The 26,929-nt window shown below is 42.4% G+C and overlaps 1 protein-coding gene across 2 annotated transcripts; it reads right to left on the bottom strand.

Annotated features, from left to right (window-relative positions):
- Window positions 1–857: 857 nt before the first annotated feature.
- LOC142071519 (uncharacterized) lies at window positions 858–25,088 on the bottom strand. 2 transcript variants are annotated; one of them, XR_012667587.1, is made up of 2 exons: window positions 12,719–12,790; window positions 858–1,492 (listed from the first exon to the last, which is right to left on the bottom strand). XR_012667587.1 is itself a non-coding variant. In XM_075126512.1 (2 exons), the coding sequence occupies exon 1, from the start codon at window positions 24,980–24,982 to the stop codon at window positions 21,467–21,469; it is 3,516 nt and encodes a 1,171-aa protein (XP_074982613.1). In that variant the 5' UTR covers window positions 24,983–25,088; the 3' UTR covers window positions 858–1,492; window positions 20,190–21,466. The 2 variants fall into 2 exon arrangements, 1 of the variants encoding a protein (XP_074982613.1); XM_075126512.1 differs by lacking the exon at window positions 12,719–12,790 and adding an exon at window positions 20,190–25,088.
- Window positions 25,089–26,929: the final 1,841 nt, after the last annotated feature.

Raw genomic sequence — 26,929 nt, 5'->3', positions numbered from 1 at the left:
GTCCCTCAAAGAAAACTTGTTAAGCAAGCAGTTTCAATGGTCAAGCAAGAGGTTTTCTTCTGATTATTGATTAACCAGGTGTGTTTTTTTCCCAGAGTTTGCAGCCTTGAGACCCTGTTAGACACTTGCCTGAGGGCACATCCTGCTTTTCTAAAATGTATCTATCAGCAACTTCAACACAATCCTTAACAGGAAGGATAAGGGGTCAAGCTGCCCTTTCTGTGGCACCAAAACCTCCTCCCCTCATTCCTTGGTTAAGCTAAGCCTGCTGCATGGCCACTTACGGCCTGCTGACTTGGCTGCTTTGAACAATACACAATAGTGGTTTCATGCACTTTACTGGTTTGCCAAAATCTCCCCGTACACTGGGACTCATGCCTTTTTGAACAGTAGTGCAGACGAGGACTGGACTACACAGAAGTAAATATTCTGGAATAATTATACAATAACTATTTCAGTAAATGTCGAAGTATAGACAAGCCCTACTTTTAGGTGACCAATGGATTTATTTTACCAAAGGAATGAGATTACCAAAAGAAAGGGACCAAAAGGTGGTTCCAATGGTCTCAAGACTGTTGGTGAAAGGCCCCTATTTTCATATATAAAAAGGCAGCTGGCTAAAATTAAAAAAAAAAAATCCTAACTAGACAAATGATTTTTTCTAATAAGGAAAATCTTGTTTAAAAAAATTCTAGTAATTAATGCTGTAGCCTTCTATTTAAGCAACATTGTAAACTCTTACTAAAAAGCATTAATAGACATTGTTAACTTCAAGACTAAGCTGTGATTGGCCATGCCAAGTGCGACCTTAGAGTTAACTCAACAGCATTTTCTGTTTGTCTGTAACGCAATAACTATTGAATTCCACATCCTATCAATTCCATAATTTCAGGGAATGTTCTAGGCATCATAAGGCTCTTTTTCTGTTTGAATCCAAGGTATGAATAATCTTCCAAGGCAGCCAATTAAGTTGCTGCTTTTGATATGGCAGTTCACACAGAGTCCCTTGTATGTGCTGGAGGGGGACATGAGACACTGCATCCAATGAAGTGAGCTGTAGCTCACGAAAGTTTATGCTCAAGTAAATTTGTTAGTCTCTAAGGTGCCACAAATACTCCTTTTCTTTCTTCCAGGGGAGTAATGGTGGAGAATTGTAAAACCAAACAATTGCTGCATGGCTGGAGCACCTGGTCCATTCGCTGTTGGAACGTTGTTGGAGACCCATGAAGACTAAATGGCATGGTCTGGAACTGATAGAGGCCTAAGGACTGACAAAAGCTGTTTTTACTTAGGATTCCTGAGTGAGTGAGATTTGCCAGTATCCAGCACCAAACTTTGTGATGGATTTGACTTTTCTAAAGCCAGTGCAAACTTGAGTGGTCCCATCCAGCTTAAGGACCAACATGACTGGACTCCTTTAGTCACTATGGGCCTCTTCAGTCACCCCAAGGATCATCACAGATTGGAGTTCCTCTTTCACAAATGCTCTTCTCTGCAAATGCACAAATACAGTCTATCACTGCCATTACATTGGGGATTCCAATAATATCAATAAGGTCTTATTTCATTTTTTGCTGATGCAATGGAATAGTACACATATTATGAAAGTCTCAAGTTGAATTATGGCATCAGAATTACATAACCCACTGTCAGAAACAGATAGATAATTAATCTGAGTTACACATCTGCCTAGCTTTCATGGAAATCCTTTATATCATAGATGAAAGGCACACAGTAGTTTCTGAAGAATAGTAAGTGAATGGCTCTGTCCTGACATACTTATTAGCTACAGGCTGATAAGGTCACATATGTCCATCTAATTAAAATGGAAACATCAGATGTCCACCCTTCCTATTCCTAGATTTTAAGGTCTTTAAAGTCATCTCTTTGGACTCTTTAGTCTATCACCTCAGGATTGCATAAGAAGCAAAAAAGAATACTTTGCAATTTCATAAAAAGAAAAGGAGTACTTGTGGCACCTTAGAGACTAACAAATTTATTAGAGCATAAGTTTTTTGTTAGTCTCTAAGGTGTCACAATTACTCCTTTTCTTTTTACAGATACAGACTAACACGGCTGCTACTCTGAAACCTAGCAATTTCATAGCCTGTGTAATCTTTAAAAATACTTTGAAAAGATTAATTCATTCTCATAACAGAGGTTGAATGACTTTCATGCCACAGATAAAGCCAGTCACAGAGCCAGAATTTGAATATAACATTCTCAAAAAAAAAATCTATCTATCTATCTATCTATGTCCTTTAGATCATGACCTGAGGTCCATTAAAGCCAATGGAAAGATTCCCATTAACTTAAAATGGACATTGTATCAGGCCTTTGTTCCTGACATAATGATGAGGGTAAAATCTAAACCACCATTGTCTCATATTCGGTCATTTATATGTAAATATGTAATCTCAAATTAGGCTCAACTGTTAGGTTTGTGAAAAGTTCAGGACACTGATACACAGTTATCTGAATCCTTTATGAAAATTGAGTAGAACAGGGATCAGCAACCTTTGGCACGGAGCCCATGAGGGAAATCCGCTGGTGGGCTGGGATGGTTTGTTTACCTGCAGTGTCTGCAGGTTCGGCTGATCACAGCTCCCATTGGCTGCAGTCTGCCATTCCAGGCCAATGGGGGCTGCGGGAAGTGGAGTGGGCTGAGGGATGTGTTGGCCGCCGCTTCCCACAGCACCCATTGGCATAGAACGGCGAACCGCGGACAGTGGGAGCTGTGATTGGCTGAACCTGCAGATGCTGCAGGTAAACAAACCATCCCAGCCCACCAGCGGATTTTCCTGAGGGGCCGTATGCCAAAGGTTGCCAATCCCTGGAGTAGAATATGGGAAAGAGCATCCGATGAAGTGAGCTGTAGCTCACGAAAGCTTATGCTCAAATAAATTGGTTAGTCTCTAAGGTGCCACAAGTACTCCTTTTCTTTTTGCGAATCTTTACCCTGAACTTGCTGAACTTGACTGTTTCCAGTACTGCTCCCACCAAACCTTCTATCCCTACCTCTATTTCCCTCTATCTCAGAGAGACACTCATATGTTTTATATTCCTGGGTTGGAACTAATAGGATCTAGCTGCCAGGGTGAGTCAGTAAAATAGCTTGGAACCTCTGCGCAGTATCCTGTGACTTGACATCTGATGAGTTCAGCATCTTTATATAGTGTCCTAGAAGCTGACACTATTCCACTGATATATGTCAACTGGCAACAATACTCTACTGAAGGGTTTTCAGCCTCAGTAATCAGTTTCAATCAGCAAGGTCTTTTCCTCATGGGGTTAGAATTTATAGCAAGAAAGTAAAAGAGCTATCACATATGCAGAAAATTCAAGCATGTTCAGAAAATGCAATACAATTCTATGACTAGAGTAAATGGAGTGCTACCATCCCAAGGATATTTTACCCCTGCTGTCTCCCAGTCACTCTTGAAACTCTCCCAGTGAGCACTTGTGCAAAATGAGGGGAACAATGGCTTAAAGTTAACTCCTTGTTTCCAAGGGATCAGATATTTCTCCTGCACCTAGTACAGGGCTGCTTATAAGAAAAATATAAACCCAAACATATTCTAAATATGTAAATCTATTGTGGGAATTTATCTCAAATTAGAGGACATTTCTGTTACTTAAAAACAAAGGAAATCTGTAAAAGGCTGTAATCATGAGAAAAGTACCACAACACAAGGTATTTCATTATCTGGACTTCAAAGAGGTCACAGTCTCCCCAATGAGTCTTCAGTTTGTGATTGTGTTACTAGATAATGGACTTTCAATAATTTGAGAGACTAGGAGGATTAGTGGATTAATGCACCAGTCTTTGGATTCTGAAGAATTAGGTTAAGAGATCTGCTTTAGGTCAAAAGAGAAATGAGTTTGATAATCTCTGCTTAGTCCCTCAGAAATATTTGTCCAAATTACAAAACCACCTTGTAGCATTTCCTGCTATTGGAATTCTTTACTTATAAAGGTCAGAACTGGTGTTATGTGCAAACAAAATCACCCTGTAAGGTTATGTTTTTCTGATTGAAACTGAGCTGCAGTGCCAAAACAGACTAAAACATTTGGATAATACCCAGGTGTATTATACTGCTTTGTGTATAAATCAAATGCTTCAGTTTGAATATTGATATTCTATCCGTTTTCTTTTGTAAAACACATGCATTCTTTGTACTTGTTATTTCTGGAAACAAATAATAGTGATGAAATCAGGAATATTGACCAAACTTTGAATTAGATTTAAATCAAGCTTTAGAAAAATCAGGAAAACGCAAAAGGAGAGAGACATCTAGATGTCACTATGAGCATATTTATTTGTCCATAGTGTCATGAATGTAAGGGGCTTGAGTTGCCTTTAACTTGCTCTGGGATATACAACAGAATTATAGAAATGTAGGCTTGGAAGGAACTTTGATAGATCATCTAGTCAATCTCTCGGTGCAGGACCAAGTATGCCGTGATCATCCCTGATACATATTTGTCTAAGTAACCTATTCCTAAAAACCTCCAATGATGGGGATTCTACAACCTCCTTTGGAAGTCTATTTCAGAGCTTAACTACCCTTATAGTTAGAAAGTTTTTCCTAATATCTAACCGAAATAACCTTTGCTGTAGATTAAGCCCATTACTTCTTGTCCTACGTTTAGTGAACATGGAGAGCAATTGATTACCATTTTCTTTTTATTAACCCTTAAGATATTTGAAGACTGTTATCTGGTCCCCACTCCATATTTTCTCAAGACTAAACATACCCAGTATTTTTTTTTTAATCTTTCCTCATAGTTCCAGTTTTCTAAACCTTTTACCATTTTTGTTGCTCTCCTCTGAACTCTCTCTAGTTTGTATACATCTTTTGTGAAGTGTTGCACAAAGACCTGCACACAGTACTCCAGCGGAGGCCTCACCAGTGCTGAGTAGAGGGGGACAGTTACCTCCTGCATCTTACATAAAACACTCCTGTTAATACACGCCAGAATGATATTGGCCTATTTTGCAACTGCATCACATTGTTGACTCATGCTCAATTTGTGACCCCTTATAACACCTAGATTCTTTTCAGCAGTAGTACCACCCAGCCAGTTACACAGTTACAAAATGGGGACTATTTGATTTTTCCTTCCTAAGTGTCGTCTGTTGCATTTGTCTCTATTCAACTGCATTTTGTTGATTACTTACCAATTCTCCAATTTGTCAAGATCAATTAGAATCCTAATCCTGGCCTCCAAAGTGCTTGCAATCCCTCCCAATTTGGTGTCATTCACAAATTTTGTAAGCAAACTCTCCACTCCATTATCCAAATCATCAATGAAAATGTTGAAAAGTACCAGACTCAGCACTGAGCTCTCACTAGATATGCCCTGCAAGTTTGACAGCAATTCACTGACAACTGCTCTTAGAGTACCTACCATCTTTCAACTAGTGGTTCACCCACTGTGACACTCTGTATCTCGTGGGAGTGCCCTGTAACCCCCATATTCATAGTTTATATATAATTGTGATATTTCATATAAAGCATGCCATGTAAGGTATCATGGGAAAGATTATGATCCACTGAAAACCATAGATCTATCTTTCAACTAGTGGTTCACCCACTGTGACACTCTGTATCTCGTGGGAGTGCCCTGTAACCCCCATATTCATAGTTTATATATAATTGTGATATTTCATATAAAGCATGCCATGTAAGGTATCATGGGAAAGATTATGATCCACTGAAAACCATAGATCTATCTAAATATGTATATCATTAGTGAATATGAAGTCATGAAATTGTGTTGTATGGTTGTCACTAAAATATACTGTGAGTTGGAGAATCGCCTTGATATTAGATACCCAGAGACAATAACAAGGGAGGTAACAATGCTCAAGCGGGTATCAAACAACCATCAACAGCCATTGTTCAGCAAGGGAGTTACAATTCAATGACTCACCTGCAGAAGGTCACAACAGGGGAATTGCTCAACCTTGCCTGGTGACTCAGCAATGCCAATCAGACATGCCTGGATTTGTGTTCTCCAAGCACATGGAATTAGGATATAAAATAGAGGATGGGGGCTGCATGGTTTCTCCTTTCTCCTCTCCTACCCATGCTGAAGGCAACAAGAAGACTGGAGCTGAGGAGACTGGTCTCCAGCCTATCAGGGAGAGCCTGCATATGAAAGACTGTAACCAACTTACAGTATCCAGTGGGGTGAGAAAAATTGCTTAGTCCAAATATTGCCTAGTCTATTAAGGTTGTGAGAATTTAGACTGCGTGCTTATGTTTTATTTGGTAAATCTGCTCAGGTTGCCAACGCTGGTGTATGCCCATTTTCCGTTGATGAACTGGTGAACCAATTAATAAACTTGCGTTGCTCAAGAAAGGGTCTTGAGCAGTGCAAGATGGTACAAGGTTGGGAGCTGGGGGGCTGTGGCTGACATCTTTCTCTATGTGATTTGTGAGTACCTCTGGGAGCATTGTAGTTGGGTGTGGGGCTACACATGCAGTTGTATTGAGTGGAAATAGCACCTGGAGGGATTTGCTGATTGTCACCGGTAAGGCATTGTGAGAGACAGCACCGTTTAGTGAGTTAAGAAGACACAGCAGTTCCATAGTCCCAGGTTGCACCCCGGGGGTTCCATCATACCCACCTTATAGTAATTTAATTTAGACCACATTTCCTTGGTTTGCTTATGGAGATGTTGTGTGGGGCTGTGGCAAAAACATTAGTAAAATCAACATATAACACATCTACTGCTTCCCTCATATCTCCTAGAAATAATTCCATTGTTGAACCACTATAAGGCTCCAGGTCAGCAAATCACTTAAGCGCATGCTTAGTGCCTTGTCTGCATGAGAATTTTTTTTTTCAGTATAAGGTAAGGTTTGAATGTAAAACAACATAATTATAATTATATAAATCCCTCTGGTGGATACTCTTTTAAGGTAAGCTAAACAAAAAAGCCAGACATCTTCCCAAGCAAGATAAACGCAACTAATAAAAGACGCTCATATACAGGAGTAAGAATGATTACAATTTACATTCAGACCTTAGGTTGTACATTCCTATGTACAGGAAACATTCCTGTATAGACAAGACCACAGTCTATTCAAATACTTTCCTTTAACCCTTGAAGTCAGAGACATAAACATGCAGGGGACTGGACTAGATGATCCCTCAAGGTCCCTTCCAGTTCTATGATTCTATGTGCCTAAAGTTAAGAATATAGTCAAGTGCTGGCTAATAGGGAGGGACTTCTGATTCAGGGCCGATATGAGAGGGGAAATCAAACCTGAATTTTTAAAAATAGTTTCAGGAACTGTTATGATCACTGTTAGGATATAGATATTCAGGCCTGTCTGTAAAGGCCTATACTCTAAGAATTTAGGTGTATTCTTATCGCTTGGCTAGTTCTAGAGGTATAAAAGAAAGAAATCACTGTCTGCCGGTGTAAGGGCCTTCTCTTACTGTGACAGTTTGTGGCCCTGTGCTTAGGCTCAGGCCTTTGGCTGAGCAGCAGAGGCAGCCATAAGCTGGGAAGCGACCGGTCACCTCCTCACATTCCAAACTAGTCACATTGAAATAAGGTGCTATTGGGCTGTTAGGCACTATCAGGACAGGATTGTATTCCTATCACCTCCAGAAAAAGGGAAGTGCCTAGAAAATGTAAAAGGAAACTTAGTTTGATAGCATCCTGTCTGGCAAGAACTCACTTATCAATAGCTGGGATGTGAAATCCTCACTTCTGTATTGTTTTGTCATTATAGTTCCCACTTTGCTGTTGTTTGTCTGTATAATCTCTGTCTGGTTCTGTGATTGTTCCTGTCTGTTGTATAATTAATTTTGCTGGGTGTAAACTAATTAAGGTGGTGGGATATAATTGGTTACATAATCATGTTACAATATGTTAGGATTGGTTAGTTAAATTTCAGGAAAATAATTGGTTAAGGTATAGCTAAGCAGAACTCAAGTTTTACTATATAATCTGTAGTCAATGAGGAAGTGACTGGGTGTGGGTGTGGGTGTGGGTGGGCATGAGCATGGGCGTGTGAGATGGGAACAAGGAATAGGGGTAAGAAAATTGGAATCATGTTTTGCTAAAGGGGGAGATGGGAACAGGGAATGGGGGTAAGAAAATTGGAATCATGTTTTGCTAAAGGGGGAAATGGGAACAGGGAATGGGAGTAAGGAAGTTGGAATCATGTTTGGCTAAGGGTAGGAATGGGAACAGGGACACAGGTGTAAGGCTCTGTGGTGTCAGAACTGGGAAGGAGGATACTAAGGAAGGAAACTGGAATCATGCTTGCTGGAAGTTCACCCCAATAAACATCGAATTGTTTGCACCTTTGGACTTTGGGTATTGTTGCTCTCTGTTCATGCGAGAAGGACCAGGGAAGTAAGTGGGTGAAGGAATAAGCCCCCTAACAATCACTCACTGAGATCTTATGCCAAACACAGGCCAAAGTATTTCAGACTGTAATTACTGCTTCAAGCCCACACCTTCTGGTCAAGCTTTTAGAAAGAACTAGAAAATTACATTGCTAGAACTGTAAACTTGGAATTAATGCATCACAATATTAGTCTGGAAGAGAAGCACAATCTCTAAAAGTCAACAAGCAGATAAGAGTCACCATCCCTAAGTCATGGTGATAATGTTTCTGAGCTGGGATACTCTTTATTAATTGCTTCTGCAAACTTCAGCTGGTCACCTTCACAAATATTTTTAGCGCAGTGAAAGCTGTATTTGAATCTGACAATAAAATCCTCACTCTTGCATTCAGTTCTTGCTGTTTAGGAATGCAATAAAGTTTGTTTTGGCTTCTGAAGATCAGCCATCAATCAAGATTTAAATAGTGTGATATCACACTGTGAAGTAAAAGCTTATTGTATTGATATGGAGCTTTAGTATACTCTGGAGTTACCTCAGATTCAAAAAGCAATTAGCCAATAATGTTAAAAAGTTATGGCTAATTTAACTAATGGTTAATGGAGCCGAGTAAAGCTGTCAGGGTTGATGAGCCCAGTGAGACTTTGTGCAAGAACACACATTAAAGTTAAGGTCCTTATCTCATTTTGGCAGTTTAATCAGTATCTTGAATTATAAACTTTCTTTCTAATTATATGAAAAATATGCTTTTTTAAAAATCCCCTTTAAAATTTAAGTATGTGCAGTAACACATGGATTTTATTCTTTAAAAGGCACTGCCAAAAAAAGATGCACAATTTAATATTGTGGCTATTGGGACAAATATTGCCTAGATAGTTTTGTATTTTATGGTTCTCAATATTCTAGAACTTTTGTAACCATGATTGGTGTTGTTGAGGTGCATGAATATTTGTAAAAGAGCTTCTTGAATTACTTGCTGGATTCAATGAAAGTATCAATTATTCAAACAAAACTAAGCAAAAGGGCATTGTAGAGAGGTAATTTGCACTGCAAGGTCTCCTGAAGAGTTAAGAAAAAATGATGATGTCTCTTATACACAGCAGTTTGGATGCCCGTAGTCTAAAGGGCAATGAACGTTCCTGAATAGGTTTCATGTTTTATTCATTAACTGTTGTGAGCTTTTACAAGCTGTTATGCTTTTCCACAAAGCTCATGTGACAGCATAGATCCCCTTCCTTTAGAAAGCTCAGAACCCCACTGTGAGAAGTTCACATTCTTCCAAGCCTAAAAAATGCAAATAATGAATCAGACATCGGAGTTATATGAAAAAGAGAAACTTCCTGAAATAAAAAAAAAAAATCAGTTGGCATGATCTTTAAAGGAAAGATGGCAAATCAGTTAGAATATTTGATGAAAGTTATGGGACATTTCTGTTTCAGGGGGAAAAATAAAACTGTCATCTCAACGCTGCCTGCTGATATCAATATTTTGCTATTGGGATTGAGGATTATGCTACTGTACATAGTTGATTACATTTAGGGATGAAAACGGAGTGATTCTTTTTAAATTGTGTACTTAACTGTGAGAAGAGCATTATTGAAAGAACTGCTGTTGGAGTTTATATGCTTTTGAAATCAAAATAAAAAATTCTTATAATATAATTTCATACTCTTTTTCTTCCTTTTGCATTTTCTAGCATGCTTTAAGAAACTGTGACATCCCGTTGCCAATAAAGTCAGTGGGAGTTTTGCCATTGTCACAGAAAGGGAAACGAGACTATACAATGAACAGATGGTACTGGCAAAATAGATACAATAGAAAGTTATTATTATTCGATTCCATATGAATCAAATGATGTCATTGTGTCAAATGAAAGCCAGATGTAAGTCACTCATCTTATTTCTCCTGCAAAAAAGAAAGAATCTCATTTTAATACAACAGAAATACTGTGAATAAGAAAACAGACCGGTGAGACTCTTAGCTGGAGTTGATTGTAACAAATAGCAACTAACAAATGAGGAAGCAGTGGAATACATGACACCAATAACAGCAAAGGACATGCCAACATTGGAAGCATTTGTTTTTTCCTCATAAAGAAATGTTACACTAGCACATGCTAAAGGACCTTAATATGCAAATTAGCAATAGAAATTACACTGAAAAGAGGCCTTAGGAGAAACTGTGATTATCTGGGGTATTCCAGCAATTAATAAAGGTTTGGGGTATTTTTTTAACCTTTTGTACTTCCCTCCGCCTGTTCCCACCCCTTCCCCACCACCACACACACATGTTCACAGTCTAATTTCTAATTATGCCACATGATCACTGTGTTTCACTGTTGAATATATAAAGTTTTCCCTGTCTGAGTCTTTCTAGAATTACACAGTGCAGTCACTCACTACTGAGCAATTTTAGGAACTACTGACTTGTGGTTTGCAATACCTGCTAATGCCCAAAGTGCTCATAAAATCACTTATCAGTTCAACAGATGTCCAGTGTGCCAAAGATTACACACATGGACACACAGAGGAAAATACAAATGGATATCTGAAAAAGGAAGAAATTATAGAATAGAAGAGAACTTATAGTTCAATACCCAAGGAAGAAGCAATAAGAATTAAGGTGATCACTTGAGATTGTAAAATCCTGTGGGCAAGTATTGTGACTTGTGAAGCTGGTCAAAATGGAATTCTAAATCTATCCAATCTACAATATTACTTCTGCTCAGGAATATGTATAGATGGTTCCAGCAGGGAATACAATTTGGATACAAAACCATCAATACAATAACTAAAACCACATATAAGATTTAAATCTACTCTTTCTCCTGAATGATCTCACAAAATTAAACAAATGCTAAGATGTCCAAAAACTGGGCCCCATTCTTCAAATACTTGCATAAGCAAGGCTGACCTTACGTGTGGGCCATGTGGGTGATCACCGGGGTGCACTGGTCGGGGGGCACCGTGGTCAAGAGGCAAGAAGTGGGGTGGCCCTGGGGTGCAAGGCCATGGAAGGGAGCATGTGGGGGAGTTGGGGGGGGCGCTGATAGGTGGGCAGCAGAGGCAGCAAGTAACTGGTCTCTGACCGGTGCCTGCCTGCACTCACCAGCCACTGCAGACCGCAGCTCGCTAGTGCCGACTGGAAATGGGACAGGAGACAAGGGCCTGGTGGCTGAGAGCAGGCACGCAGAGGAGGCTACACTGATAGACTAGCACTGGGAGCGGCTGGCCCCGTGTGCTGCATCTTTCCCCGTTACCAGTCTTGCACACCCACCCCCATTGTCAGCCACTGGACACCCCCACTCACCGCTGGTGGGAGGGTGGCTGGCAAGCAGGGATCTGGCCAGCAGAGGGACCCATCAGTACGGATGGGGAGGAGACAGAAAATACAGGATAATTTGCCTGTTTTAAAGAAAAAGTCGGGGCACCAGCAGGAGGGCTTAAATACAGAACTATTCTTTTAAAAACAGGACGTCTGGTCTATCTAGGAAGCGGGCCCTAGTGCGTGATAGGTGGGGTGGAGAGACCAGGGAGGCAGCAGAGGCCAGGGGGGATATATGGGGAGCCTGGGGAGGCAGCAGGGGCCAGGGTACCAAAATACAAGTTCGCCCAGGGCGCCATTTTCCCTAAGGCTGGCCCTGTGCATAAGTAAGTTTTACTCAATGTGAGGAAGGGTTACAGAATCTGGATCATAAAAAATATGGAAGAAAATGAAAGGATACTGTAAATTTAACTGTGCTACCTCCTAAGATCATATTCAAAGCTAACCAACTCTCAATTTACTGCGGCAAATCAGACGCCTTTATTTGAAAAACTAGTACATACTGTTTTTAAAGTTTTCTATGATTTTATTAAAAATAAAATGGTACCATGTCATTTTAAAGGAGAAACAATTCAACTGAATATCAGGAATTTCCTGAATATGGTTTCTTTTGAGCAAAACACCTTATCTGCTCGAAATCAAATAAGGACTGAACCATTCAAATCAAGAACCCTCGAAAAAAGCTCCTTACCAATACGAGTCCACATAGAAAAATATTATATTATGTTAGGGAACCAGATGTTATAAGGAGATAAGCAAACAAGGGACTCATGGCTGACATGAAAACAAGTATCTCTGCAGATGGATATATAAAACACTTCAGTTCTATAATGTTTAATCTACCCAAATATTATCAATAATTTTATATACATATATATATATATATATATATATATATATATATATATATATATATACAATTAATTTATTACGCAGAAATGGTTATCCACTCTCTTTCATGGAAAGCAAATATGTAAAAATAAATAAATAAATAAATTAAATAAAAAGTTGGGCAATTACCTTCATTTCTGAATATGCAGTGTTATAGGAAAAACTGTTATGAAGAGTCTGATGCACAATTAAACTACAGATAGCTACCTGCAAAAGACATTTGAAATGTATTTGGTAAATTCTGTTTAATTGGTTATTAATCTGCCTTTTTTTCTTTATTTATTCTTTTTTTTTTTTTTTTTTTTGCTTACCGGCATTGAGCTAACTAGTCTCTTTACATACCTTCTCTAAATAATTAATACAATTAATATGAATGTGAGGACTCATGAACAATTCTAAAAAGGAACCAAAGGGATTTCCATTTTTAAATCAGAATGTCCAGCTACTGTCAGGTTTCAGAGTAGCAGCCGTGTTAGTCTATGTGACCAGCGAGAAGGACTGTGCAGTAATGGGGTCCCCTTGGGGACTGCGGTGAGCAGTCTTGCGGGTGGAGGAGCCTACGGCTTGGACCTGGAAGAGAGAAGGACTTTGGCAGTAACTGGGTTCCCCTGGGGATTGCAGCGAGTGGTCCCAGGGGTGGAGGAGTCTGCAGTTCAACCCTGGCAAAGAGGTGGTGACCTCGAGAAGGGCTGGCAACTAGAGTTTCTCCCTGGAAACCGTGGGGAGCTGAGAGCGCACAGGCCTGTGAGTCCACAACAACTTGGGAACAGCGAAGTGATGGCCTATCACTATCTCCTTAAGAAGGACATTGTAACCCTGTGCAAAAAGAGAGGGTTGTGCACTGGAAAGTTCACCAAAGCACAGTTAATCGTGCAGCTGGAGGAGGATGACTGCTCTAAGGAACAGATTCCTGATCCAAATGGGGCTATAGCAGAATCTGGGAGCAGCTGGAGTGGTAGCCAGGCATCTCCAAGACTCCTGTCCCCGACCAGATGGGGGTCTTCATGATCGGGTTCCCCATCAGGCGATCAGAGATGGACGGGATTGGAGCTGAGTCCGAGAGAGCAAGAGGACCGTGAGAGACAGCGAGAGTCCAAGAAAGAGCTGCAGAAGCAGCAGCAGCATGAACTGGCGATGGTGGAGCAGAGAGGCATAGGGGACCTCCCAGGGGTGAGTGGAGATAGACCCCGGGGTGCCAGTTCCTCAGGGAACCTCCATACTAAATTGCTGCCCCTGGTTAAGGAGGGTGGGGGATGTGGATGCCTACCTCACTGCCTTTGAGCAGGCTGGCAATTTGAACAAGGGGGACCCTGCGATGTCTAGCTCCCTTGCTGGATCCCTAGAATCTGTCAGCCAGATGGGTGGGATGGTGTACAAGCTCCCACTCCTGGCCCCAATCTATATGTCTATGTGGAGTTTCCTGGGCTCAGGCCCCTCGGACCTCCAGTGGGAGTGGACGGTGATGGTCAATGGGGAGACATTCCTGGGGTGACAAGATCCTGGGACAGAGAGAACTGTTGTGGGGCCCCAGGTGGTGCAGCTCCACCAGATGCTGAGGGGCTGTGTGACCTGGGTGAAGGTCCCAGGGGTGAAGCCCCTGCCCTAAACTGGACAGTCTCTATGTAAAAGAATAAATGGACACAAATCAGACATCAAGAATTATAACATTCAAAAACCAGTCGGAGAACACTTCAATCTCTTTGGTCACTCGATTACAGACCAAAAACTGGCAATTCTTCAACAAAAAAACTTCAAAAACAGACTCCAATGAGAGACTGCTGAATTGGAATTAATTTTCAAACTGGATACAATTAACTTAGGCTTGAATAAAGACTGGGAGTGGATGGGTCATTACACAAAGTAAAACTATTTCCCCATGTTTATTTCCCCCCGTTGTTCCTCAAATGTTCTTGTCAACTGCTGGAAATGGCCCACCTTGATTATCACTACAAAAGGTTTTCCCCCCGGCTCTCCTGCTGGTAATAGCTCACCATACCTGATCACTCTCGTTACACTATGTGTGGTAACACCCATTTTTTCATGTTCTCTGTGTATATAAAATCTCCCCACTGTATTTTCCACTGAATGCATCCGATGAAGTGAGCTGTAGCTCACAAAAGCTTATGCTCAAATAAATTTGATAGTCTCTAAGGTGCCACAAGTCCTCCTTTTTTTTCCCAGCTACTGTGTATCTCACAAAGAAAAGGCAAATATTTCAACAGATAATGTTCTATTATGTAGCTTTGCCTACTTCTGCCACAATGGGCTCCTACTTAAACCAACAGCTTAGGCTGCCTTCTGGTGGTTTAGAATAAAGATCATATAATACATTGAATTGTGTATTCTTTTCCTTTCATTCGACAAGAAATGACCAAACACAGACAAGGCAAACCCCTTTTTTTGCTGCAATAAGTCACTAATTCACATTAGCAATTTGTGTAATGGAAACTGAATTAATAAACCACATACCTTTCCTCCCTAGAATTATTGTATATGTTCATACTGTTACTCTTGAATAACTTTCATATTAAAAAAAACCTGCTGCAATCCTGCAGTGTGTTTAACTAAACAAAATTTTAGATTTGTTGGAAATCTCATTTGTAAATGGCCTGTAATTCGACATTTGCATGACAGCTTTTGGGATACTTTGCCTTGGATATAATATTGAAAGGGGTGATTGAGGATGAGGATTTATATAGTCCCTAATCATCAATAATGTGCTGAGTAAAGATCTCTTTCTTCCCCTGGAACTCTCTAGGCAACTGTCATCAAATTAACTAATTCCATTTATTTCCGTATAAGTTTTACAAGTACTACATTCATGTACGTAGGATTCATATTCCTACTTACCCATCCCACCAGTGGCAAGTAGATTGAGTTCAAGTCGGCAAATGTGCTACTTACTTACATGGTGGGAGAAGGATATTAATTTTTAATATGTTCATGTTTTCCTCAGACACAGAATGGCTGCCTTGATTAGAATTTGCTGCTTGGCTGGTTTACTGTAGGATGCTGCTGGGATCTTTTGAAATATTTTGAAATAAGAGACATCGCGTCACCTCCCCCTCTCTGGGTAGCTTTCTCAAGGCTTAGTTTTTTTCCACTCTCATGTTGAGCTGAATCTTATTTCACAAGCATTTCCATTGAAATCAATCACTATTTACAAGACAGTAGTATACTATCTTTCCTGTAGATTTAATTGAGCTAAGCTGCTCTATGTGTGTATAATGGAGGAAGGGCACAAGAAGTTTTTGTACTCCCTGTACTTCCCCCAAGCTATTTAGATGCACAGGAGGAGCACCGTGAAGAACACAATTTCTCCCAGAGATACCCTTGTTTTCCAGCTATCTCCGGAGTAGTGATGCACTGCACCATTGTCAATATAGTCCAGTGCCTATAATGAATTAATGAGACCTATTTGATCTGGATCTCACTGCTGAAATACAATTTTCTTTGTCTAGTCATTCATTCTTTGGCTATATGGAATTTAAGCTTTATACTTTTCTCCTAATAGCAGTCTGGCCTTCATATATATTTTTAGGGTTCCTCCAATGCCACCTCTTCTGACTTAGCCTTTGTACAGCCGTTTTATATAAGGTTATTAGTAACAATGTCAATGCTTTAACGTTAATTATACTAAAATTTACAAAATCATTTGCAGCTCAAGAAAGCTGAATCTTTTTTACAGAGCTTCAATGAGTGGTCGGCTAGTGAGTTAAACAGGTATAATATGATTAAACTTTGATTCACATTGGACATTTTCATTCATGTTGGACATAGGCTAGGCTTGCAAAGCCTGAGACAATCTTAAGGTACGTTTGGCATACTGACTATCAAGATATAAGATCTACACTGTATTAATAAATGTTTGTATTTATTTTTTGGTAGTTTCTTTTTTGGGGTAAATTACAGTACTTGTATTTTACTATTAACCTAGTTTTAGTTCTTGTTTAAAAATTTGGTCTTGTTTTGCATTTTTATGTTGCTCCTATAATTTGGGATACTGCAGGACACTGGGCTCTTGAGGAGTCACTAAAGAGGAAATTTTCTAAGGCACGTATATGAGTTGGGCACCTAAATCCCAGTGACTCTCTGTGAATGTCATAACTGCCCTTTGTGCCTTAGAAAATCTGGTCCTAAAGCATGGATGTGCAAGAACATTAATACTCTTCCTTGTTCATTGATGGTCACTCACTGCGCTGCTGAATTCACTATACAACTACTGACTACAATATGGAGCGGTCTGCTTCAGCTGTTGGGCCACATGTTGCTTATCAGATGAGAACTAAGTCCTATTAAGTAACTGAACAGCTATGGAGTTACCAATCATGGTGGTGCCTGGCACTTTTCATTTAGCCTATGAGGTAATGCTGCTCAGCAGTTGAAATGAGTTTCAATGTAGATGAAACAGAACATGCAGAGTGAAAGGGGGTATTTCTGGAAATCACAGGAGAAAGTATAATTCAAGCTAGTAAGGAATTGTGAACATGGTAACATTTTACATTAAGGTTCCATTGATATGCAGTTTATGTGGCCAGAAGCCTATGAGAGAAGGGAGGTAACCAAGGTAACTCTGCTAGCATCTGCTGGACTGAGGGAGGCAGTATTTCATTTGCATATTAACTGTTTGGGGACACTGTTGTATAATTTGGCTAAATTTTGTGCTTGGGACCAATAGTTTGGAGATTACCCTGGTGGGAACTGGCTTGAGAAACCTGAGACAATGTGTGGGCTTGGGGTTACCCTCACCCTGATGATTACTGAGGTTAGCTCATTGGTCCTGAACATACCCAGAGAGTTAGGAGAGACTGTGAGTTTCCAGCTTGTTGCTGGGATTGCCTCTATAAGTAGTAGGGCTCTGGTGAGTCTAGACCAGGGATCGGCAACCTTTGGCACACCAGCCTCCTGGTGGGCTGGGCTAGTTTGTTTACCTGCTGTGTTCACAGGTTTGGCCGATCATGGCTGTCACAGGCCGCGGTTTGCCGCTCCAGGCCAATGAGGCTGCAGGAAGCGGCGGCCAGCACATCCCTTGGCCCCCATTGGCCTGGAGTGGTGAGCCGCGATCGGCTGAACCCGTGGATGGTAAACAAACTGGCCAGGCCCACCAGGGGACTTATTCTGGCAGGCCATGTGCCAAAGGTTGCTGATCCCTGGTCTAGTAGGTCACTGTTCCCCAATGCCCTTACACTGCAAAGAGTACAATTACCTTATTTGGACAGAGCACAGCAGTGATCCCACCCAGCTGGCCACTGATAAATGGAGCTCAGCGATAGCTCTGGTCACCTTGGCAGCAGTGAGCAGTGGAAAACCAGCAGTTCAACCCACCCACAGTCTCCAGCAGGAGAGCAGCTGTGCGGACTATGATGGGAGTAGAGGAGTTTTCAGTGTCAGTCAGCACCAGACTCTGATGAGGCCTCCCTGTCCTAGATGCTGAAATTATTCTAGCTGGAAAGGTGGAAGAGCTTCAGAGTTGCCTGAGAAAGAGGGCCCCTGGTTTTCTTGGGTCTCTTAGAACCACTGAGTGGGGAAGCTGGGGACCCACAAACTGTCAGTGGGGTTCTGGGAGGCAGAAACCTTGGCAAGCCTATGCAGATTATATGCCAGGGCCAGGCCATTAGCAACCTGTGTGCTCAGGTCAGCTGCTAAATTGGAGTCAGGAGTCAAGTAGTGGTGTCAGAAGTGAGCCAGATCAGAATACCAGGAAGTCAGGGTCAGGAACTAAGTTGCAGGTGACTGGCAGATAGCAGGGTCAGGTTCGAGCCAGGTCTGGATATAAGGGTCAGCAATCAGATAGCAAAGTCAAGGACAAACCAGGGTCAGAAGCCATTATCTAGGTCTGGAGCAGAGGCAAACAGTCTGTACTGCTACTCAGAGAACTCTCTGTGAAGGGTTCCTGATTAAATACTAGCCTCAGCCAATCAGTGGGCTGTGGGGGACACACTACTCAGGCCCTGCTGGGTGGTACTTCCTACCTTCACAGGGTCCTCTAGTGGAAAGCTAGCCTAAGCATCTAGTGGTAATGCAGAAGTGTCAATGGCCCAGAAACCCCATGTCCCAGGTTCTTACATCATAGCTATGCAGAATTTAACATTTAGAGCTGACTTGGACTCAGGCTGTAAAATTGACGTGTAGATGTTTGGGTTTAGGCTGAAGCCTAAGGTCTGGAGCCCCTCTAGGTGAGAACTTCCTAGCCCAAACAGCTATACTACAATTTTACTGCCCTGCACGCTTGAGTCAGCTGACCCGGGCCAGCCGTCGGTGTCAAATTGCTGTGTAGATATACCTTGAGGGTCCAGTTGTTTGGGACTGTGACTCATGGATCCTGAGATATTAAGTAGTACATAGTGTTAAACTACAAAGTTTGTCCAAGTTCACCCTGTTTCCCCTTTAAAGTGTGGTTTTGTTTTTGTTTGTTTGTTTTGTTTTGTTTTTAAATCAGTTTGCAGATGGGTACAGATTTGCCTATCAAAATGCCCATAACTGATATACAGGTGGGCTCAAGAATCCTTTAAAAAGAAGGACTTGGCCCGTGTTGCTGCTGATGGCATGGGCAGAAGCTATAATAATTGATTTACCATTTATTTAAACATCTATTAATCATTAATTAACCCTTTATAAAGTCCACCAGGTAAACAGGTTGCTTATAACTATCCATACGATTGTCTCCTGATGGGCTTATAACCATCTAGAACACATTTCTCATTTCTATAACATGTTCATAATATACATTATGCATTTATTAACCCCTTATACGTGATTTATACACTGAACCTGAATATAAAATATGAGTGATTTTCAAACATACACATCTTAATAATTATAATCATTTTTAAGATAGCAATACTGAAGTCATTGCAAAGTTATGCAAGATTAACTGTTGACCAAAATCTGTTTTACTTTGTCTAAACACATGTGTCAAGGTTCCTCCCCCACTCTGAACTCTAGGGTACAGATGTGGGGACCTGCATGAAAAAAAACCCCTAAGCTTATCTTTACCAGCTTAGGTCAAAACTTCCCCAAGGTACAAAATATTACACCCGTTATCCTTGGAATGGCCGCTACCACCACCAAACAATTACTGGTTACTGGGGAAGAGCTGTTTGGACGCGTCTGTCCCCCCAAAATACTTCCCAAAACCTTGCACCCCACTTCCTGGACAAGGTTTGGTAAAAAGCCTCACCAATTTGCCTAGGTGACTACAGACCCAGACCCTTGGATCTTAAGAACAATGAACAATCCTCCCAACACTTGCACCCCCCCTTTCCTGGGAAATGTTGGATAAAAAGCCTCACCAATTTGCATAGGTGACCACAGACCCAAACCCTTGGATCTGAGAACAATGAAAAAGCATTCAGTGTTTTACAAGAAGACTTTTAATAAAAATAGCAGTAAATAGAAATAAAGAAATCCCCCCTGTAAAATCAGGATGGTAGATATCTTACAGGGTAATTAGATTCAAAAACATAGAGAACCCCTCTAGGCAAAACCTTAAGTTACAAAAAAGATACACAGACAGAAATAGTTATTCTATTCAGCACAATGCTTTTCTCAGCCATTTAAAGGAATCATAATCTAACACATACCTAGCTAGATTACTTACTAAAAGTTCTAAGACTCCATTCCTGTTCTGTCTCTGGCAAGAGCAGCACACAGACAGACCCTTTGTTCCTCTCCCTCCTCCCAGCTTTTGAAAGTATCTTGTCTCCTCATTGGTCATTTTGGTCAGGTGCCAGCGAGGTTACCTTTAGCTTCTTAACCCTTTACAGGTGAGAGGAGCTTTCCCCTGGCCAGGAGGGATTTCAAAGGGGTTTACCCTTCCCTTTATATTTATGACACGCCCCCCAAATCTCAGCTAGGGTGAAACACTGGCTGGGATTTCTTCCTGGAGCTCTAGGAAAACAGAGTTAATAAGACACATGCATCTCTAAATATACTACCAAGTACATAAAGATTAACAATATTTTCCACATCTCAAGGACGATTTTAACCAGTTGATTCTGGGAAACTTTCACGGGAGAGTGCATCAGCCACTTTGTTAGAAGCTCCTGAGATGTGTTGGACGTCGAAATCAAAATCTTGGAGAGCTAAACTCCACCGAAGAAGTTTTTTGTTAGTTTCCTTGACGGTGTGAAGCCACTTCAGTGCAGCATGGTCGGTTTGCAGGTGGAAACGCCGTCCCCAAACATATGGGCGTAGCTTTTCCAGAGCGTAGACAATGGCGTAACATTCTTTTTCAGTGACTGACCAGTTGCTTTCCCTCTCAGACAGTTTTTTGCTGAGAAACACTACAGGGTGGAATTCTTGATCAGGTCCTTTCTGCATTAAAACTGCTCCCACACCACGCTCGGACGCATCTGTGGTTACTAGGAACGGTTTGTCAAAGTCTGGGGCCCTTAGTACAGGGTCAGACATGAGTGTCGCTTTAAGCTTGTTAAAGGCCTTCTGACACTTTCCGGTCCACTGAACAGCATTTGGCTGTTTCTTTTTGGTTAGGTCTGTCAGTGGGGCAGCGATTTGGCTGTAGTGCGGTACAAATCGTCTGTAATAACCAGCCAAGCCTAAGAAGGATTGAACCTGTTTCTTTGACTTTGGGACAGGCCACTTTTGGATAGCATCCACTTTGGCCTGTAGGGGGCTGATAGTTCCTTGACCCACCTGGTGTCCAAGGTAAGTCACTCTGTTTAGGCCTATTTGACACTTCTTAGCCTTAACAGTTAGTCCTGCCTCCCTTATGCGCTCAAGGACTTTTTGTAGATGTTCCAGGTGGTCTGCCCAGGAATCCGAAAATATGGCCACATCGTCAAGGTAGGCGACTGCATATTCTCCTAATCCCGCTAGGAGACCATCTACAAGTCTTTGGAAAGTGGCGGGTGCATTTCACAGCCCGAAAGGGAGTACATTAAATTCATACAGCCCGAGATGTGTGATGAAGGCTGACCTTTCCTTGGCAGATTCATCTAGCGGTACCTGCCAGTACCCCTTGGTTAAGTCCAAGGTAGAGATGAACTGGGCCCGTCCCAGTTTCTCTAATAGTTCATCTGTGCGTGGCATTGGATAGTTGTCTGGGCGAGTTACAGCATTTAGCTTACGGTAGTCCACGCAAAAACGTATTTCCCCATCTGGTTTGGGAACTAGAACCACTGGAGATGCCCATGCACTTTCAGAGGGGCGGATTACCCCCATCTGTAACATATCCTGGATCTCCCGTTCTATAGCAGTTTTAGCTTGAGGAGACACCCGGTAAGGTTGGACCCTAATTGGGTGAGCATTACCTGTGTCAATGGAGTGGTATGCCCGTTCAGTCAGTCCTGGGGTGGCTGAGAACGTTGGCGCGTAGCTAGTGCACAGCTCCTGGATCTCCTGTCGCTGCATACGCCCAAGGGTCATGGAGAGGTTCACCTCTTCCACACCACCAGCACATTTCCCTTCGTAGTAAACACCTTCAGGCCACTCAGCGTCGTCTCCTCCCTGGGCTGTAAACTGACAAACCTTTAATTCTCTGGAATAAAAGGGCTTTAGAGAATTAATATGGTACACCTTAGGCTTTCGGTTGGAGGTGGGGAATGCTATGAGATAATTAACAGCTCCCAGGCACTCCTGGACCGTGAATGGCCCTTCCCACGATGCTTCCATTTTATGGGCCTGGAGCGCCCTTAAGACCATGACCTGGTCTCCTACTTTGAAGGAACGCTCTCTGGCATGTTTATCATACCAGGCTTTTTGCTCTTTTTGAGCATCCTGTAAATTTTCTCTAGCAAGGGCTAAAGAGGTTCGGAGGGTGTTTTGTAGGTTGGTTACAAAGTCCAGAATGTTAGTTCCTGGAGACGGTGTAAATCCCTCCCATTGCTGCTTCACCAACTGCAATGGCCCCTTAACCTCACGGCCATATACAAGTTCAAATGGGGAAAACCCTAAACTGGGATGTGGTACAGCTCTGTAGGCAAAGAGCAACTGCTGCAACACTAGGTCCCAATCATTGGAGTGCTCATTTACAAATTTACGTATCATGGCCCCCAAAGTTCCATTAAACTTCTCCACCATGCCATTTGTTTGATGATGGTAAGGAGTGGCAACCAAGTGATTTACCCCATGAGCTTCCCAAAGGTTTTTCATAGTTCCTGCCAGGAAATTAGTCCCTGCATCGGTGAGGATGTCGGAGGGCCAACCTACCCTGGCAAAAATGTCTGCTAGTGCCTGGCACACACTTTTAGCCCTGGTGTTGCTTAGAGCTACTGCTTCCGGCCATCGGGTGGCAAAATCCATGAAAGTCAGTATGTACTGCTTTCCTCTGGGTGTCTTTTTCGGAAAAGGACCCAGAATATCCACAGCTACTCGCTGAAATGGAACTTCAATGATGGGGAGTGGCTGGAGAGGGGCTTTGACCTGGTCTTGGGGTTTTCCCACTCTTTGGCACACCTCACAAGACTGGACATAGGTAGAAACATCCTTGCCCATTCCCTCCCAGTGGAATGACCCCCCCAAACGGTCTTTGGTCCTGTTCACCCCAGCATGGCCACTAGGGTGATCATGGGCTAAGCTCAAGAGCTTGGCCCGGTATTTAGTTGGAACTACCAACTGTCTCTGAGGATGCCAGTCTTCCTGGTGTCCACCAGAAAGAGTTTCCTTGTATAAAAGTCCTCTTTCTACAACAAACCTGGATCGATTAGAAGAGCTGAGAGGCGGTGGGTTGCTCCGTGCCGCCGTCCAAGCTCTCTGGAGGCTTTCATCTGCTTCCTGTTCGGTCTGGAACTGTTCTCTTGATGCTGGAGACATCAGTTCCTCATGGGATTGTGGACCTAGGCTTGGTCCCTCTGGAAGCGATATAGGGGATGGAGCTGTTTCTGTTGACTGTGAACCGCTCTCCGCTGGTGCACTATGTTGGGATTCAGGCTCCGGCTGAGCCTCTTGGGTCGGGTTATCGGCTGCTGCCAGTTCAGGTTCGGTGGGGCCCTCCGTTGTTGAGGTTGCAAGTACTGGATTCAGTGCTGACACGGGGTCTGGTGTTGGTTGTTCGGCTGGTTCCGGTTCTGGGACTGGTTCCGTCTGGGTCTCTGGGACTGGATCCACTACAGCTGTTGCAGACATTGGCCTGGGGTCCAGGTCCATCACCTCTGACTGGGTCCTGATAGAAGTTTCCGGAACAGAGCTAGGCCTCACGGCTTGTTTAGCCTGGCTGCGGGTGACCATTCCCACCCTCTTGGCCTGCTTCACATGATTGGCCAAGTCTTCCCCCAACAGCATGGGGATGGGATAATCATCATAGACTGCAAAAGTCCACATTCCTGACCAGCCCTTGTACTGGACAGGCAACTTGGCTGTAGGCAAATTGAAAGAGTTGGACTTGAAGGGTTGAATCGTCACTTGGATCTCTGGGTTGATTAAATTGGGGTCCACTAAGGAAGCATGGATAGCTGACACTTGTGCTCCGGTGTCCCTCCACGCGGTGACCTTCTTCCCGCCCACACTCACAGTTTCCCTCCGCTCCAAGGGTATCTGGGAGATATCTGGGCCTGTGGACCTCTGGTGTGATTCCGGTGCAATGAACTGTAATCTGTTGGGGTTCTTGGGGCAGTTGGCCTTTACATGCCCCAGCTCGTTACATTTAAAACATCGTCCAGCTGACGGGTCACTGGGGCGAGGAGGGTTGCTGGAGAACGGGGTGGTGGGACGATAAGGGGTCTGGAGGGTTCTTTGGGAGGTAGGTGGGGCTTTGGGCGGCCCCCGGTAATAGGGTGTGGTCTGGGGTGGTCCCTTCTGGTCTCCGCTCCAACTGCGACCAGTTTTCTTCTTCTCTGCCACCTCCACCCATCTGGCTCCAATCTCTCCTGCCTCAATTACAGTTTTGGGTTTCCCATCTAGGATGTATCTTTCTATTTCCTCAGGAACACCCTCTAAGAATTGTTCCATTTGTATTAGGAAGGGCAAATTTACTGGAGATTCAACACTTGCTCCTGATATCCAGGCATCCCAATGTTTCACAATGTGGTAGGCATGTCGGGTAAATGACATGTCTGGTTTCCACCTTAGGGCTCTGAACCTCCGACGAGACTGCTCGGGTGTTATCCCCATTCTGACTCTCGCCTTGGATTTAAACAGTTCATACTTGTTCATGTGTTCTTTAGGCATTTCAGCTGCCACCTCAGCTAAGGGTCCACTGAGCTGCGGCCTCAGCTCTACCATGTATTGGTCAGCAGAGATGTTGTACCCAAGGCAGGCCCTTTCGAAGTTTTCTAAGAAGGCCTCAGTATCATCACCTGCCTTGTAGGTGGGGAACTTTCTGGGATGGGAAGTGGTACCTGGAGAAGGATTGCTAGGGTTTGTTGGTATATTCTGCTGGGCCTTTATCCTCTCCATCTCCTCCACATGCTTCTTTTTCCCTCTCCTCCTCCACATGCTTCCTTGCCTCCATTTCTTGTTCCTTCTTCAGCTGCATGAGTTCTATCTGTCTTTCATGTTCCCTTTGTCTTTCCTCAGCCTGAAATTTGGCTAATTCGAGCTGTAGTCAAGCCGCGGATTTTGCCATTCTAACCTCTCTGTTTTTACTAACTTTACACCCGAGGTTTAGAAATAAACAAACAAAACTTGGCTGTAAAATTTTGCTGTGCTGGAATAGAATACCTATTCTCTGATAGTGATTGTCAGCCTACAGAAAAAGACAATTCCCTTGTCTCTGCTCTGGGCCCAAATTAAAGCAAAAAACCTCCAACTGCTTGGAAACCTGCTTACCCAGCCCAAAGAAAAAGCAAATGGGTAGAACACACACCCCCTATTTACTTTTAGGAAGAAAAGAAAAAAAAAAACAATGGGTTGGAAGACTGTGAATTTCCCTGCAGGAGTTAAGTACCCTGCCTCCAGGCAAAAAAACCTGCAATTCACAAGATAATCCCCTTTTGTCTCTGCTTGGCCACAAAGCAGAGAGAAACCAAGCTGCTTTCAGTTTCAAAGCTGCTTTCTGGACTTTCTTTCCAAAGAAAAAAAAATTTCCTTTTTAAAATCTGTATTTCTAGTTCAAAAAATCTCAACTGGATCTCAAATGATTTCAGGTTAATCCCACCACTGTGCCACCATGTCAAGGTTCCTCCCCCACTCTGAACTCTAGGGTACAGATGTGGGGACCTGCATGAAAAAAAACCCCTAAGCTTATCTTTACCAGCTTAGGTCAAAACTTCCCCAAGGTACAAAATATTACACCCGTTATCCTTGGAATGGCCGCTACCACCACCAAACAATTACTGGTTACTGGGGAAGAGCTGTTTGGACGCGTCTGTCCCCCCAAAATACTTCCCAAAACCTTGCACCCCACTTCCTGGACAAGGTTTGGTAAAAAGCCTCACCAATTTGCCTAGGTGACTACAGACCCAGACCCTTGGATCTTAAGAACAATGAACAATCCTCCCAACACTTGCACCCCCCCTTTCCTGGGAAATGTTGGATAAAAAGCCTCACCAATTTGCATAGGTGACCACAGACCCAAACCCTTGGATCTGAGAACAATGAAAAAGCATTCAGTGTTTTACAAGAAGACTTTTAATAAAAATAGCAGTAAATAGAAATAAAGAAATCCCCCCTGTAAAATCAGGATGGTAGATATCTTACAGGGTAATTAGATTCAAAAACATAGAGAACCCCTCTAGGCAAAACCTTAAGTTACAAAAAAGATACACAGACAGAAATAGTTATTCTATTCAGCACAATGCTTTTCTCAGCCATTTAAAGGAATCATAATCTAACACATACCTAGCTAGATTACTTACTAAAAGTTCTAAGACTCCATTCCTGTTCTGTCTCTGGCAAGAGCAGCACACAGACAGACCCTTTGTTCCTCTCCCTCCTCCCAGCTTTTGAAAGTATCTTGTCTCCTCATTGGTCATTTTGGTCAGGTGCCAGCGAGGTTACCTTTAGCTTCTTAACCCTTTACAGGTGAGAGGAGCTTTCCCCTGGCCAGGAGGGATTTCAAAGGGGTTTACCCTTCCCTTTATATTTATGACAACATGCAAAGCTCATTGCTTTTTATTTTTTAAATTAGAAAACATATAATATTTGACTGTTCTGTCCAACTGACTGAATTTTCACTAATATTTTACCTCTTTTTTAAAAAGAGATATTGAAATATGTAATAGAAAGGCTTCCATACTAATGAAGTCCTTTTTATTTTAAGGTGTAGGCATGTGTGCATAAAACTGATTTTAAATCAAATACAATGAGAGACTAGGTCTCCAGGAATATAACATGTTTTAACAGGGAAGAACATTAATATGGATAAATATAGCTATCTTGTAAATAATATGTGCCTATTACGTACCAACCACGAAGATACTTCTATTATGTATGTGTTTAAAA

Source organism: Caretta caretta, chromosome 3, assembly GCF_965140235.1.
Source record: "Caretta caretta isolate rCarCar2 chromosome 3, rCarCar1.hap1, whole genome shotgun sequence".
Lineage (NCBI taxonomy): Eukaryota > Metazoa > Chordata > Testudines > Cheloniidae > Caretta > Caretta caretta.
The sequence above is the reverse complement of the archived record's forward strand: the minus strand, read 5'-3'. Positions and strand labels throughout refer to the sequence as shown.

Excerpts from the sequence above, each read along its gene's own strand:
- LOC142071519 (XM_075126512.1), bottom strand. The coding sequence starts at position 24,982 with ATGTGGAGGAGGAGAGGGAAAAAGAAGCATGTGGAGGAGATGGAGAGG.